At 41.4% G+C, this 16,975-nt stretch overlaps 1 protein-coding gene across 2 annotated transcripts in view; it reads left to right on the top strand.

Moving 5' to 3' along the window:
• Window positions 1-16,975, top strand: part of MAML3 (mastermind like transcriptional coactivator 3) — a 349,702-nt gene that overhangs the window by 209,246 nt on the left and 123,481 nt on the right. For both annotated transcript variants that reach the window (XM_073341166.2, XM_078852483.1), the window contains exon 2: window positions 1,956-3,440. In XM_073341166.2, coding sequence (XP_073197267.2) covers window positions 1,956-3,440 — 1,485 coding nt within the window. The remainder of the gene's footprint in view (window positions 1-1,955; window positions 3,441-16,975) is intronic.

The following is a 16,975-nucleotide window of genomic DNA, read 5'->3' as shown; positions in this document are numbered from 1 at the left end:
TAGGAGAGAGAGCCTCTATGTTAATTAGCAACATATTAATCACTTTCCCACTCTGTCCCTTTAAAAATCTCTAATACATTTCAGTGGAGTCAGGAGCTGGGACTGGGGAGAAGAAGCTGATGTTTTGCTTGGGGACTCATAGACTTTCCTTTCCATATTATAAAGGTGACATTATTCCTGTGTAGAGGACCAGCACAAGGTCTGGGCACTGCTAAAGTCCCATTAACACACTATGTGGAGCTCTTAACTGGAACTGTGTGATGCATAGGCCTTGTCTTGAGAATTTTACTCCCAGTAAATAAATGGTTCTGAAGAGTGTACACAGACTGGAGAGGGAGAGTGAGTCAGCAGGATCTTTCTATAAAGGGAGAAGAGACAGTGGCACGTTACTTACTTTTCCACAGCCAGGATGAACTTTTGGGGAGGGAAGGAGATTGGAACTCACACTTTCCCATTCCAGATAACCAGAGGGATATGAGAAGAAATGAATGCAGTACTTCTCCTCTGAGCAGCAGGAAGGACAAGGGAAGAGGGAGCGTGGCGAGCCCCCCCTCCCCACCCCTGGAATTCTTTGATATGCTGAGGTGACCAAACTTTCCTTCAAGCACCACCAACAGAGGACTCTGGGATGGGAAGTCACTGGAGAAAAAAATTGTCTGAATTTGGAATTGTGGGAAGAAAAAAGTTGAGAACCTCTAGTGTGGGGAAGGGCTGGGAGATGAATGTCCATGATCTTAGTAAAAGTAAAATAGTTAAAAATTGATAAAATCTTCAGTATTTTGTTTTCCATTGTTTTACTATCAAGGATGCAAATGTGTCCTGAACAAGTTCTCTGGAATTGTGACCTCTTCACTTCGTCCACTCCCTGTTCTTTTTGCTTAAGCCAAAGAGGGCTGCTTTTTTAGCCTGGCACTTAAACAACAGACTTAGCATTTGGTGTAGCATGGGGTAGAATTGTAGCTAGTTGCATTGATGGAATATAAATATATCAATCTGAGTTAAAATACTTGTTAACGAGTTAGTTTTTTATGTACAAGGCTAATTTGGCTGCTTTTGTGGACTTATTTTGTTAAGCGAATATTGCTATTTTATTGGTTTTATTTGTTCTTTATTACTTATATTATGGTAGTACCTAGCGGTGCTGTACAAACTTTTTTTTATATAATTTTTTTTATCTCTGAGTATCTGAATCAGTTCAATGTCATATAAAGTGCTAACGATCTTTCTTTTTTTAAAGTTCATATATTTTTTACTATATTTAAGACCAACTTCCAATATATCTCTGTCTAGTACAATAGAGCAAAGTGCTGATTAGACAAATGATTCATTTAAAAAGTTTTGTCTAAAAACATCAAAGAAAACAGTTTGTGTGTTTGGAATGGCAGTATTTATACTGTAAATAATTTTCTAGAAACAAAGATTTTCAGAAATGATTAGTGATTTTTTTTTTGACTCAGTTTTTGGATGCCCAACTTGAGGCTAGCTTACAGGAGTCTGATTTTCAGGGGGCAAATGCTTAGCACTTTTTGAAAATGAAGCTACTTTAAGGTGTCTCGCTACTTTGGGCACCCAAAAATGGAAGCACCCAAAATCCCTAGTCACATTTGAAAATGTTGGCCAGTCTCTTTATTTTTAGTGATTAACATAGCAGCCTAACCTTTATAGTAAAACCCCTCAAACGGCAAACTAAACAGCAGTGCACCAATAGGTGGGATTCTGCACCTCATATTCAGGATCAGGTTTCTTTGTTTGTTTCAAACCCTCTTTTCCAATTTGTCTGACCTCTGAGGCATAAGGCGAAAACCAAGGACTTTTCCAATTCAGAATTTCTAAAATCTGTAGGATGCAAGGGGGAAAGCTACTGTTGCAAAGTTCATAACATGGTTGTATGAAAGATAAATTTGTGTAAGTGGCTTATTTGGTTTTTATTTTTTTCTTTCTTTTCTTCCTTCAAGCTACAAGAGACAGTAAAGAGGAAACTGGAAGGAGCGCGTTCACCCCTCAATGGAGAGCAGCAGAATGGTGTCTGTGATGGTAGTTTCTCTCCAACCAGCAAGCGGATACGGAAGGATGTACCAGGAATCGATACAATCAATAGCTTGCCCAATAACTTGCCTTTGCCTTCTGTTTCTCCTCTTCACCAGCTTGACATGAAGCCTTCCTTACCCCTGCAGAAGAGTGGAACTCATGCTAGTGGTCTGGAAGACTTGGGTAAAAATGGTGGACTTCCAGAGATAAAGCTCCCAGTTAATGGTTGCAGTGAGCTTGAGGACAGTTTTAACATCCTGCAAAACAAGGAACTAAAACAAGAACCTTTGGATGACCCCACCTGCATAGACACTTCTGAAACATCCCTTTCGAATCAAAACAAGCTTTTCTCAGACATTAATCTGAATGATCAAGAGTGGCAGGAGTTAATAGATGAGCTGGCCAACACTGTACCAGAAGATGACATACAAGATTTGTTCAATGAAGACTTTGAAGAGAAGAAGGAACCAGAATTTCCAAGGCCTACCGCTGATACTCAAGAAAGTGCAAGCGTTAAGAGTGATCCATCTCATTCTCCATTTGCTCACGTACCAATGGGGTCTCCTCAGGTGAGGCCTTCTTCGTCAGGCCCTCCATTTTCAAATGTCTCCACAGCTTCTAGTATAACTTCTGTATCCAGTGCTCCACCAGCTCCTATCCCTGCCAGCTCACCAGCAAACTGTGTTGTTCAGTCACCCCAAACTCCCAACCAAGCCCATACTCCAGGTCAAACTCAGTCACGACCTGGAAATGGTTATCTTATTAATCCAGCAGCAGTGACTGTCGCGGGTTCAGGGCCTGGTCCTGTGGCTATACCCAGTGCTGACTTGTCTCCAGCCGAACAGCTCAAACAAATGGCAGCACAGCAGCAACAAAGAGCTAAACTCATGCAGCAGAAGCAGCAGCATCCAAATCAAGCATCAAGCTGGTCACCTGTGGGACCTCCATCTAGTCCGTATGGAGGACCCTTCAGTGCAGACAAACCAAATAGTCCAATGATGTATCCCCAAGCCTTTAACAACCAAAATCCTATAGTGCCTCCTATGGCAAATAATCCACAGAAGACCACAATGAATAACTACCTCCCTCAAAATCACATGAATATGATCAATCAACAGACAAATAATTTGGGTACAAACTCTTTAAGCAAGCAGCCCAATATGCTTACTTATGGCAACACTAAACCTCTGACTCATTTTAATGCTGAATTGAGTCAGAGAATGACCCCACCAGTGGCCAATCCCAGCAAGAACCCCATGATGCCATACATACAGCAGCAACAGTCCCAGCAGCCACAGATGCAAGCTCAAATGACACACCTGAGTGAGGAACAGAAACGAATGCTTATTATGAAGCAGAAAGGAATGATGAATCAACCAATTGCATATGCAACACTTCCTTCCCTTGGCCAGGTAAGCACGAATACAGGACACACTTTGAATAATGCACGTGTAGCATTTTGTAGACAAGCAAGGAGAGAGTAGCACAAAGCTTCAGCGTTCACAGCTCCTCATATGTCTGTGTTCTCTTTCTTTAAATGGAGGGGTTTCTTTGCAGCAGCTTCTTGTTTTCAGTGTGACATCAAATTAATGCTTTTATTGTGAGCAGACATACTCTGTCTGTGTATCCGCTGATGAGGGCTTGGCAGGGAGGGTATGGAGAAGATTAGTTTTAAAGTCTCATCTCCTCTGAGAGCTTGTCACACCCTCTGTGTAATGGGACACTTTGTACCTTTGCATCCGGTACCCTTGTATTGTTTAATTTTTAGAATGTTAACATCTTAAGAGGAGGTTTAGCAGTGTCACTTTTCCCTCAATGGTGGGCAAGTAAAGGGAGGCTCAAGCCGTCTTGAAGCAGAGTATTTAGAAAGGATGTGGCCAAGTGGCATGAATTGGCAATGGAAGAGCCTTCAAGATGCTGAATGCCCTCAACTCCTATTTGAGGGAGTAAATAGCAGTTGAAGGTATTTAGCACCTCATGGGATCATGCCCAAACTGAGGTTATTTATGGCGTGACTTCGAAGTGATCCTCAATTGCCCCTTTTTAATGTATTTTCGTTTTCCAGATGCATAAAGTCCTCTCCAGTGGCTTGCCCAGTGATTTAGCTCTTAGGGATAAGCTTTACCTACTTGGCTTGACTGAGTTTCCATTACCTTCTCACTTTAAACCCCTGTGGGGCTGGTGTTCTGAGGTTTAGGGGATACACAAGCAGATGGATCTAAAATAATTGAGTTAAATACCAACAATAGAAAGACCAAGTAACATTATGGGTCAGCCAGATTGAGAGCCCTTCATTCACACTAAAAACCTTCAGTAAAACTACTGCTGTGCATAAGTGTTCACCAGAGTGACTATTTGAATGTTGTTCATGTTTGAGTGTTGTTTTGTTAATTTTAAAAAGAACTACAGAAAATAATCAACTGTTTTATAACCAGTCCAGGCCTACAGTTAATGTGATACATTTCATGGAAGGTATGCCACCAAAGAGTGTCAGGAATTGTGATGTAATGATATGCTAATAGAATTGTCTATTGTTAGTTTTAGTCCAAACAGCTTTTACTAAATTAGCTGTTTCCACAACCACCTACAATAAGTGCTTCCTTTTCAGCATAGTTTGAGATAATTAATTGTGACTCACATTGCTAATGCACATGTGAATATAGCGGGGTTTTACATTTCCTTAACCCGATGAGTTCTGGAATCTACCAACAGGGGGAGCATATCTTTTCCACCATAGAGCCCTTCACATGTTGTTTAAAGTGAACTGCAAAGCTAAAAGAAATGTGCTGGTGCCTTTCATGTTGTTCATGATTCATGACGATAGTTAAAAGGTTTGTTCTTCTGCTTGTCTTTTGCATTAGAAATTACAGGTCCAACTTCTCTGTTTTTGGTGAAGGCCTGTCTAAAGAAATAGTGGGATAATGACATCAAAACAGACTGAAATCTGAGCTACAGCTTTTCCAGCCTTTCACTGAGAGGGAAAGGGATGTTTAGCCAGACTGTCTAATACTTTGTGGTTTCTTTTCTTTGTTGGTTTGTTTTCAAACCTGTTTGAATTAAACACCTATCAAACAGTTAGGAGAAAAGCTGCCACTGTGAAAGATTTAACATCCCTTCACTTGAAGGCTGAGAAATCTGTAGTGCAGATTTTACCTTTACAAATATATCACTCTCTCATTACAGTTCTCCAGCAAGAGCAGGGAAGTCAAGTTTTCATATTCCTGTTGTTGTTATGGTTTAAAAAATTCAGAAAACCCCTCTTTAACAAACAAAGCACTGAAGGCATCTTTGTAGTTTAGAAGAAGGCAACATTGGGGGGGTACCAAAAATGTTTTAAAAAAACATTTGCGTTTCACCTTTAAATGACCTGACCAGAAATAGAGACCTATTGCTTCCATATTGAAAGATCCCTCCAGTCCCATGGGCCAGTTAAGGTGCATGTATAGAAAAGGTGCAAAGAGGTGGGGAAGGTAAAATAATAGATTTTCAACTGAAAGGTATTTCCCTACTCCTTTCCTTACTGCTTCCCTGAAGATAACTTTTCTATGGAAAACTGGAAAGCTGTTGTTATTCTGAGGTCTGCTCATTCAGGAGTGGATTGTTTCACACAATGATGGGAAAAGATCTGTTGATAATATTGAGCCAAATCCAGATGTTGAGCTACTGCTACAGACTCCAGGATACAGAGAGAGACAAAGGTGCTAGAATCTTAGATCAGACCCAGATTATAGGTAAACATAATGAAAAACTCTTATGTTGCTGTTTGAAACAAATTTCAAAATGTAAATAAATGTGTGCCTATATCTTTCTGTGAGTTTATAATTGGTACTCTCTGACTGTAATTTTTTTACCTCTGGCATGTATTCATATGTTTTATAGATCTATATTTTGTAGTGTGTGTATCAGGATTATTTAAAAACAAAGGACAAGAGATACTGCTATACTAGTTGGGTCACATGGTTGGCACTGAGCTTATATTCATATTGCATGGCTGGTACAATGTTTGCCAGGGCTGAGCCCCCGCACCTCTGGGCTAGGCAGTTCATAGCCCTGGCACCTCTGGTCTTGGCATGTCAGTTATGAAAGTAAAAAAAATTACTGGAACCCTAGCGTCTCTTTCATTATAAATTAAGCACGGCTGGTACAGAAGTTTATTCAACAGATTATGTACATACAAAAATCTTGAGTATTATTTCTATATTGGCATAAAATTAGAGTATATAGATAGGCTTAAATCCATACACATCTGCATCTATGTAATTCTGTTTATAATAAATAGAACATCTACACATATTTACCACTTGCATCATTCACTGTTCATAACATGTACACCATTTTATCAGCAAAGTTGGGGCTATATAAGCATTCTGTGGAGAGGTCACAAGCATATTTGACCTTTCTATTAACACATCAGTCTGGCTGGTGCTCTGGCCCTGTTTTCTAGGCTTTGATGAACCTTATTAATTATGTTTAGAAGAAAAGGTGTGCAGCTAGAGAGGAATCCATTTAGCTCAACATGAACGTGAGTAATTGGACAACTGGCAGAGTGTTAAATTGGTGGTAGTGAGAGAAACTTACGTATAACAAACATTCTTGCATGCACAAAGGTAGTAGAACTTCTCTTAATGAGCTCCTCCATTTCTGCATTTACCACCTGTGATGATTTGGGGAATCTGTCTCTGTATAACTTAAGAATTCTGTTTTTGTTATGAAATTGTACTACAGAATGCCTCTAGGTGGTTGTAGAATCCAACCTTTGCTGACGGGGGCTGTAGCAAATACAGAGAGTTTGACCAAGTTTCTCTGCTGGGGGCTGATGAAATGGACAGTGGAAAATCACCAGTGGAACAACAACAAACCCCAGGTGTTGGTAGGGGGACATTTAACTCAAGGGAATCTCACAAAGCCACACAGGAAGCTTTGGGCAGGAGAGAGTGGGGCATGCTTTTGTAGCAATGTTTAAGAAAGGGGGAAGCCAAAGTCAGAGAAAGCTAGCTGACCTAGAGAGGTTCAGTGATCCTGAAGAAAAGCAACGAGCTGCAGGGGAAGGATCCTGGATACTCCAGAAGACTCTGCCCAATCCTAGAGAATGTTCCAGAGTGATGAGGAACATGGGGCACGGAAAATGCATATGTGTGTTTATTATTCTGTCTAGATCTGTGTATTTCTTGGGCTACCAAGTACAGAGTAAAGGTGTTTTAGAATCTTGTGCAAAGTCTGTCTATTTGGTTTCATTCTCATGTGCCCCTGAAGAGTAAAACTGTGAACCCAGAGTGCCCACAAGTCTGGTATTATGGGAGAGGGTGTGTTTAAGGTAGGGGGAAATCTGAGAGGTTATCAGTGGTCCCAGGAGATGGGCATTTGGAGCATGGGGTCTCAGCTGTGAGGAGGAGGTGGTGCTAGACAGAGGCTCTTCACCCTAAGCATGTGCCTAGAGACCCCAGCCAGGAGCAGCGCCTGATCTCTCTTCAGACTCAGGGGGCTTAAAGAGCACATAAGGCTACTGAGATGGGCTCCAAACACAACAGCCTAGGGAGTGTCCTGCCAGAGTGGGAGCTCTATCAGGGCTGTGTATGTGACAACACCATTGGATATTGTTCCTGGTAAGTGTACTAGTAATGATTCACTGTGCAGTTAAAAGCCTGAAGCAGGCAGTAGTAGTGTTTAGAACAAACTGCCACCAAAGCTGAAAAAGTCATAATCCTTGGAACATACACACTCTGGCACTTCAAGTCCTATGTTTTATACTAGTCCTAGTTCTGTTATAATGGGCACTTTGTATTTTTCTTAAAGCTAACTAGTATTGGGTAGCAAGAGTGCTACCTTCCCCCCAAACTGCCTCACCCAGAGGGACCACCTGTTAAGGATACATTTTCACTACAGTTACTGAGGCTCTTACTGGGTGTTACTCCTAACTCCACTCCCATCTATACACAAAATCCTCTCACCTGAGTTTAGTGCTTTTAGCTGGGGCTAGCTGGCTCACTTGGGGCTGTAGGCTAAATCCCAGGTACCACTTTCATTTAGGCTGGTAACCCACCCACTTTGTAGTGAGGACAGAGGCTAAACCACTCTCATGCTGATAGTCCCTTCCCACAATTCCCCTGCAGTACCCTGAAGGGCTGACAAGTTCTCCCACAGTTTGTTGGGAAAGGTTCACAGAGTGCCTCAGTTTACTGCAGCAGAAAGAACCATGGGGTATGGCCTCAGAAATCAGAGCAACATACACAAGGGAGTTCAGTTCTGTTGAGGAGTAACTCATTGTGACTGCTGACACCCAGGCTCGGCTAAGTTGGGTGCCGATCACCTGAGCAAACTCTGCAGTGAAGCCCTACTTTAGGGGTGAGAGGTTAGTTCAGTCTGTATGCCACTTAATTCCTTGGGTTCTGCTGTGACTGCTAACAAGATTGACAATCAGTGCCAGTTATGATAATGGTTTATGGGGAGGCTTGTTTACTGGGAATTAGATTGAGATTGCTCACCTGTTACATGTAAACCACCAGAAACCCTTTAATGGTAATACTTTTGACTCAGTACCAGCCTGGGCTGGATTATGAACTAGGGACGTAGAGATCAAAAGCTCTCCACCCCTTTGCTCATTCTATATATTTTCTTTTTACTTTGAGCCAGGACAGTGGAGATATGCTCTTGTTATGCAGGAATTGGTGTAAATTAAGAACGAAATGAAATACTGAACTTTCTCTTCAGTCCTTTATAACATGTAGAGTTCAATGAGACTTTGCAAATTAATAAAGTCAGACTTTCTTCACCTGACAGCCTCAAGATTATCTGCAGTCCTATTTCCATTTTATACCCCTCCTCCTCCAAAAAAAAGTTGACCTCCCTGGCCTGCTTTTAATATAAGGAGATGTTAGTAGTAGGAAAATGCTAACTCTGCAGTTGCACTGGTTCTCAGGATAAAGTAATTTCTTAGGCCCTAATTCAGGTGGCTGCTTAAGCACATGGCTAATTTTAAGAACATGTGCAGTTCCACTGATTTCAGTGGGACAACTCACATGCTTCAGCTTAGGCATGTGCTTAATTATCTTGTTGAGTTGGGGCCAAAGTGCAGGGTAGCGATGACTAAAGAGGAGAAATATGGTAACAGTAAAAAGAATGAGGAGTACTTGTGGTACCTTAGAGACTAACAAATTTATTTGGGCATAAGCTTTCGTGGGCTAAAACCCACTTCATCAGATGCATGGAGTGGAAAATACAGTCAGAAGATATATATATATACAGAGAACATGAAAAGATGGGGGAAACCATATTCACTTTAGTAGGATGTTTACATATCTGGGTAATCCGGGTTTGCAGAGCTGACCCATTGATTTCAGGGTAACACAGTTAAACCTGTGCATGTTTGGAGAATTGTAGCTTTAGTCAAGTAACTTCAGTGATGATCTTGATTGGGCGTACAATCCAGATTACCCTGAAATCGGGATTTAACAAAACCAGTGTGTACTCTGAGCCATTTTACCCTGTGTATTGGGAAGATTGTCAATCACGCCTGTATTTCAGAATCATTAAATTTCCCTTTTCTTTGGAAATTTTTTTAAAAAAAAAAAACTTTGAACTCTTCAGTATAAATGTAAATTGTATAGGGGAAATAAGCATAACAGAATAGATCTTGTGTGACTAGTACAAAATCAAACATTTGGAACTGAGAGAGCTGTCAGAAGTTAGTATGAGAAGGTGGAAGGAGGCCAAAGCAAAAGAGAATTCTCTGTGGATGTACAAAAAATTTATAAACTTCTGATTCTTCACCCTGATGAGGTTGTGAGGATGCTGTGGCTATTCTATCAGATACCTTGTTTTAAATTAGAAGTATATGGGGAAGGAGGGAAGAAATAACACCGCATAGAAAGAATCCCTTGAGATTTGCTTTTTTATCTTTTTGTTTTAACTTTGAAGAGGTATAGTTGATTCAATCAGTCTTTTTGTGTGTGAGTGAGAAAACGGCCTTTGTATCCATAGATCATTTCTAAAATGTAACTAGCTCTACTATTTTACTGAAAAAACCCCATAGAACTGTGAAAGAGATCTTTGCTTTCTTTTAAGATTGTCTTGGTTTTGAATACAATGCCTTTTATACCTAGACCAAAACAGTCATTCAAATTTCTATGAAATCTGAAATTATAGAAGAAGGTCCCCACACTTGCTCTTGGTGCTTCCAGGGATAGCATAGACAACAGGCAGACTCTGCTCCAAGGAGGCATAGGATTGGAATAGCAAAAATTTGGCAGTTTGGAATTTTGAGGAGCACTTGCCAAACAACCTGAGGAAATGTAGAGACTTCATGTTTGGCTCCAGCCACAGCTTTCAAGAAAGTCTCCTGTTATCTTCATTGGGCCTCGCTTTTACAAACACCAAAATTCAACTAAAATTCACTCTTCAGAAATCACAGACAGGGAGGAAACAATTCATTGATGCAGAGCTATATGGGAAACATAAAATCACCTATCTACATGTGTTTAGTGAGCAGGCAAGGAGCATTTGAGAACCTTCATATTCAAGAATGGACTGGTTAAATTCCTGGTTTGAATTCTACATGTTCCCATTTTATTTGTAGTTAAGGCTTCACAGTTTCTCCTCCTCTTATCCAACATGAACCACCATCTCCACATACAGTAACTCCTCACTTAACGTCCTCCTGCTTAACGTTGTTTCGAAGTTACGTCACTGCTCCATTAGGGAACATGCTCATTTAAAGTTGTGCAGTGCTCCCCTATAACGTCGTTTGGCTGCCTGCTCTGTCCACTGCTTGTAGGAGTCTCTGGAAGAGCAACGACTTTATAAGGGAGCATTGCACAAGTTCCTCTTCTCCGCCTCCTCCCCCTCCCTCTCAGCGCTTCCCCCGCCGCCAAAGCTGTTTGGCAACGCTTAGGACTTTCTGGGAAGGAGGAGGAGGAGCGGGGACGCGGCGTGCTCCAGAGAGGAGATGGAGTGGGGGTGGGAAGAGGTGGGCCTAGAGTGGAGCGGGGACGGGAAGAGGCGAGCCTGGAGCATCCCCTGGCAAAGTCTGCGCCTGTTCTGGACGGAAGCTGCCTCTGCTTGCAAGGTGCTTCCTAGCCTGCAGCAGGCTGTGCCTGTGTGGGATAAGCCAGGGGCACCTCCCCACCACAGTACTGTACAGTATATTATGCCTTTTTCTGCCCCGCCAACTTTCCTTGGAACCTAACCCCCCGCATTTACATTAAATCTTACGGGAAAATGGGATTCGTTTAACATTGTTTCACTTAAAGTTGCATTTTTCAGGAACATAACTACAACATTAAGTGAAGGGTTACTGTATGTACTTCTGAGAAGTCTCATTGGTGACTTCAAGATTTTACATAACTCTTGCCTGTGTATCTCTCTTGACTTAACCTGATCCCTGTGTCTGCTGTCTGTCATCCTGCCTGACTCAGCTCCCAGTTAAATCACAACTTTAGACAGTGTTTCAAAATCTGAAGTTGTTCTCGGTAAAAAAAGATTTTATACTCTTTGTCTCAAGCCATGAACTCTATCACTATTCTTAACTTTTACTCCAGGCTAGACATTTTAGGAGGAGTTCTTGATCCTAGACTTGGATTTTCCTTCGAAATCTCCCTTGTCTATAAATTGGCTTATCAGTATCTCCAGAACATTGCTGGAAATCATCCTTAACCCTAATGTTACTGAAATCTGTATTCTTTCTCCAATTGTTTTCCATCTCCATTGTTGCAATTCCCTCTTTTATTTACTACGGAAGAGCATAGGGATAGGGTAGTATCCCTTAAAATAGTTTCTGAGTCCTCAAGTCATGCTCGCTGTGTTCTCTGTTGTAGAAGCTGCCTCAAATCAGTAGTATGTACGTATCTGGACATAGCATGCTTGTTTATATTTCATAAACACTGTTTTGGGGATGGACGTGTTCCCACGGTTTCTTCATATTGCTGCTGTTGTGTAAAGAGCAAAAGAGACAACATCTTCCAAATTCCTCTGAAAACTTCAGAGGATCCAAAAAGTGGTAACCACTCTTCACTTGTGTTTTAGGAAGCCTGACCATATTACCCCTCCAAGTGGCCATCATGGTTTCTAATTCAAAACTGCCTTCCTGTTTTTTTAACACTCTCCATGGCTTTGCTCCATTCTGCCTCTCTGACTGTGTATTCAAGGATTGGGGAGCACAGGAAAACAGCATATAATATTTTGCACTTCAGTGGCAGCTTTCATGTCAGGATCTTTATTTGCATTACAAATATTGATTAATTAAACCGTAGAAGCACCCCTGTCTGGTAGGAAAGTATTAATATCTTTGTTTTACAGAGGGAGGGAATAAGGCAAAGAGATGTTAAATGACCTGCCCAAAGCCATGCAGGAAGTCTGTGGAAAAGCTAATATAACTTAATAAAATACATTCCTGTGATCAGAATTATGTTCAGATCATTAGTGTCAAGGTGAGAATGCAGCTCACCTGCTGCTTCCCCCTCTTACCAATTCACTCTTCATTCCCATTCTTGGCCCTCCCCTCTTTTCCTGACTCTCCAGACTCCTGACTCTGTTTTCTCTTTAAACATGACTTCCATACTCAGCTGAATGTACAGCTTGAGTCAGAGTCCTTTTTAACTAGCATTTTGTTTGGGAGAAAAAGTTCACAACATTTACAATTTTTCATTTTGCCTGTTTTTTTGTTTTTGTTTTCCTTATTCTAATTTCCTAGCCCAGTTTCAGGGCATTTCCATGTTTTGAATTTATCCATACTGCTTATCATTATTGGACACACTAATTCAAGTCACAAAACTAGATTACCATTTTTTTCAGATTCACAAATGCCTTATCTGAATCAAAAATCCAAATCTGAAGGTATCTAAAATTTAGCTCACCTGTGCTACACTGTATTGCTAACCCTAAGTGTTCAGCAATCATGAGATTGTCTTCAAATCATGAGAATTTTTTAAAATAATAACTATGGCGTTTTTTTTTTATTTGCCTCTGCCTTTAGGGTTAAAGTTTCCAAGCTTTTCTCCACAAATACGTGGGACAGAAACATTTTCTTTCTTTCTTGTCCAAATATTGCAAGACTTATGATAAAACTTCAAGAGATGGCAGCACTGATACTAACCTTTCACTCCACAAATTGCTGTGTCTTCCATTCTCACTTCACTAGTCCGTAAGGTCATCTGTAGTTTTCTCTCTTTCTTTTATTTTGACTAATCTATTCTGTCTTCATATATCTTTTCTTCCCTTTTTTCCTGTCCGCATGTCTGATCCTGTCTCTGGAAAGTGTTTCTCCATCTCTTTCTCAACTGTTTTGTGTTACTACTTATGAAGAATACTATATAAAAATAAATTGTATTGTTTCCAAATTGCTGACTTCAGTAGGGACAGGGATGAAGAAATTGCTCAGCAAATGGACAGATAGAGGGTGGATCTGATTTGTTTCATCTGGCCAACAAGAGAAAAGCATTTTATGCATTAACTAGACACTTCTGCTAGCAATAATAATAAAATGGTCACCACTTTCTGATTGGATATAAGAATGAAGTTGCAGATCTAAAGAAGCTCGCCCCTTTGCAGAATTCTCTTCTTCCTTTCATCACCATCTCCAACTCCTGCACATTCAATTCTAAAGGGGGGCTTCCCACTGCAGCAAATAAAAGTTGGATTGAGCCCCATATGATTAAAGCAACTTTGGTATGTGAAGGACTACAATGGAAAGAGCAGGGAACATTCTATAATTGTCTACCCATATCTGGTATGTGTGGATCCCACCAGGTTATCACCTTCAAATAAACCAATAAGGAGTAGCAAACATGGAAGAATGTCTATATTATATGGAGGGGCAGTGATTTACTTTGAAGGGTTTCTACACTTTTTATGTTTGTGCTCTTTAACAATGAAATAGTAATTCCTGTTTTGAGATGGAAGACCCACTTATACTGGGTTTCCCCCCAGCTTTTTAATGTATTTGTAAAATAATAAATAAGGCTTTAATCCTACTTTAGATATTAGTAAGGGGCTTTAGATTTCTGGGAGAACTGGAGCCTCAATGCTTGTTAGGCTGAACATAGATAATTATACTTGGACTGCCTTTCAGTCACTGTTTCAGTCCTGGACTGTACCTGTCAGTTCATATGTCTGTGTTGATAATGTTAAATAAATCGTTCTTGTTTTATGTGGGCTCCTTTGACAATATCACCTGGCTTGGAACTAAACAGCAATAAATTCTTTTGTCAGAAATCCCTTTTCCAAACATGCAGAGAGTTTACTGTTCAGTTAGCATTTGTTTTCTGTATCTCTCCACATGTTTTCTAAAGAAAGACAAAAATTGGACTCAGAAAGCTGCCCCATGTAATGATGGCCATACAAGCTGGGCTATCATCCCAACTCATTGTATCGTTTCTTTCATTAGTAGCTGATGAAAAAGTTAATTTTACATGTTAAAAAAAAAAAATTGTGCTCAGACCACTAGTATCAGCCAGCCTCACATTGGGACAGCTGCTGTTTTACTCTCTTGTCTGGCAGACTCGTCACTCAACCTCTTCTTCTCTCAAGCCCACTCTAGATGGTTGATTACCCTATATGTTAAGGAACATCCTTTCTTTGGTGCTCAGACATTCTATGATCCATATGCAGTCAGGAGCTAGTGACAAGCAGTTGATGAAATAAAAGCACTATTTTCAAGCAATAATCATTAAAAAGATCATACCCCCTCATTAAAATGCCAGGCTTTGTACTATGGATTAAACATTGTGGGTCCCTTAAAAACAAGCTTTGACCTATATTTTTCACAGTTGTTCTTTATTTCTGTGAAATGTAGGTGGTCGTCTAACCCCTACCCAAAGCACACTGTCAGATAAACTGAGGAAGAAAGGGACTCCAAAATGGGGGTAAATTATAGAATGTCACCATGGGCCTGTATTCCTCCCTGCCTGCTGCTTTCCTGTGGGTGGAATGTTTGCAGCACCCAGTGCTCTCTATGAATCCCTCTTTGTTGTCTCGCACAAGGAGCTCCTCTTTCCTGTTTACATGTTAATTGGTGAAGGCTCTGGCTGTGGAAGACCATAGAAGGGCTGCTACTACATTTCAGTGCCTGGACTTTGGTAAACATTGATAGGCAGTGTTGGAATGTAGAGGAAGCACAGGAAGAAAAGAGCAGGGATAACCTGAGGGGGACAGCAGAAGAGGAAACCAGTAGAATATTAAAGTAATGAGGAAATTCCTTTTTTGGTGAGTGGGAAGGAAGGCAGGGGTTGGGACTGAGATCCTTTCTAGCTGCTTGTGAAAGCAGTCACTAGAGTTTCTTGTAAAGCCTGGTCAAGCTGATGAAAAAGCAGCTGCCAGGAAAGGAAATCATTCTTCTTTCTTTCTATACGGCAGCGCCCAAAGGTCCAAGACAGGATCAGGCCCCATTATGCTGTTCAGCTGAAGAAACACCTAGGGAGATGTAATACCAGCCTGAAAGAGCTTGCAAGCTAATTAAAGATTGCATATAAAAAACTACATTAAAAGAACATTGAGGTTGCAAAGTCAAGCACTCAGAAGTTAGGAAATGCCAGCTGAGGGGATTATGCAGTTACAGAGGCTAACAATGTGCACAGTTTGATGGTTCCATGCAAGTTAAACATTTAAAAAAAAATCCTTTAAAATCCTTTATCATACTGTGCACCCCTGTGTTCTGTTGGCATTTGCCCCCTCTCTACTCCCACTGCTTGGAGAAGTGAAACTCTCCATTTAAATATAAAGTATTCCCACAACTCCCAGTGGTCACCCTCTGTAATCCTCTTGCCTCAGATTGCCCATGTGGAACTCTGAGGCTTCTTTCTACCCACTCTGAGTGAGGCAGGGGTGAGTACAAGAGGAAAGAAAGTCTATTGATCAGTTATGGAGGGTATGTGCTGAGGTTCAGGGCGTAGGTGCTGGAACTGGGGGTGTTTCTGCACCCCTTGGCTTGAAGTGGTAATAACAACCCAAATACATGGTTTCCACCTTCAGCACCCCAATATAAAAATTGTTCCAGCACCACTGGTTCAGGGCTGTGAAGTTGCCATTGGGCCTGCCTATTTCCTAACTCTGTCCTTGTTTACCTTTGTTTCCCCCAACTCTCCCACCACCGAACCACCTCACACAGCTCATAGGGTCTGAAGCTGCTGACGGAATGGCTGTGCAGGAGCCCTGCTCTGATGTTGCTGCAGGGGAGGGGAAGTTTCCCTGGGGCCATGTGCCCTCAGTCCTCTCATGATGAGGATGCGAGGGGTAATGGCTACCCCGTGCCCAGTGATGCTGCTGGCAGACATTGCTGCTGAGCCTTTCCTTCCTAGAGGATTTTTCCTAGACATTTTAAATGGCCTCTCCCTGAACCCACATGGGTGAGTAGGAAGGGCTGGGTGGGATGGTCTCCTTCTGAAAATAGGTAACTGTTTCAGTCAGGGCTGGAAGAAGCTATAAGACAAAAATGGTTTAAAACTGGGTGCTTAATGGTTCCCCCTCTGTTGCATGCTGCACAAGTGAATGAAGAAGGTGATGAAAAAGAGAGACTGATAGTAGTTATGCTGCTCTCACGCACAGTGAGGAGAGGGTAGCATGACATGCAAGCAGCGCTCAGTTCTTATTCAACATGATGGAAGTGGGTGTGGCCGAAGGAAATGAATGCATGCCCAGAAGGAAAAGCACCATATTATGCTCCCCTCTCTACTGAGCATCCTGAAAAGGCACCGCATGAGCATAAAGTAAAACTGCCCAGAGGCACAGTTATACTTCAGAGGGGAGAAATCACACCAGTGGACACAACAAGCCCAAGATCTATAGGGCCACAGCCAGTATCCACCAAACAGGATCCTATTACCATTGGCTTCTGGTTACCTGTATATGGCAGAGTGTATATGGATGTATGATATGGCAGTAGCATTGATCACTTTGAGCATACTCCTGTGGCCCCAGATATCTTAAATGCTGCATCACACTTGCCCCTTATTATCCATCT

Source organism: Lepidochelys kempii, chromosome 4 (genome assembly GCF_965140285.1).
Source record: "Lepidochelys kempii isolate rLepKem1 chromosome 4, rLepKem1.hap1, whole genome shotgun sequence".
NCBI lineage: Eukaryota > Metazoa > Chordata > Testudines > Cheloniidae > Lepidochelys > Lepidochelys kempii.
This window is presented reverse-complemented; position numbering and strand designations above follow the sequence as displayed.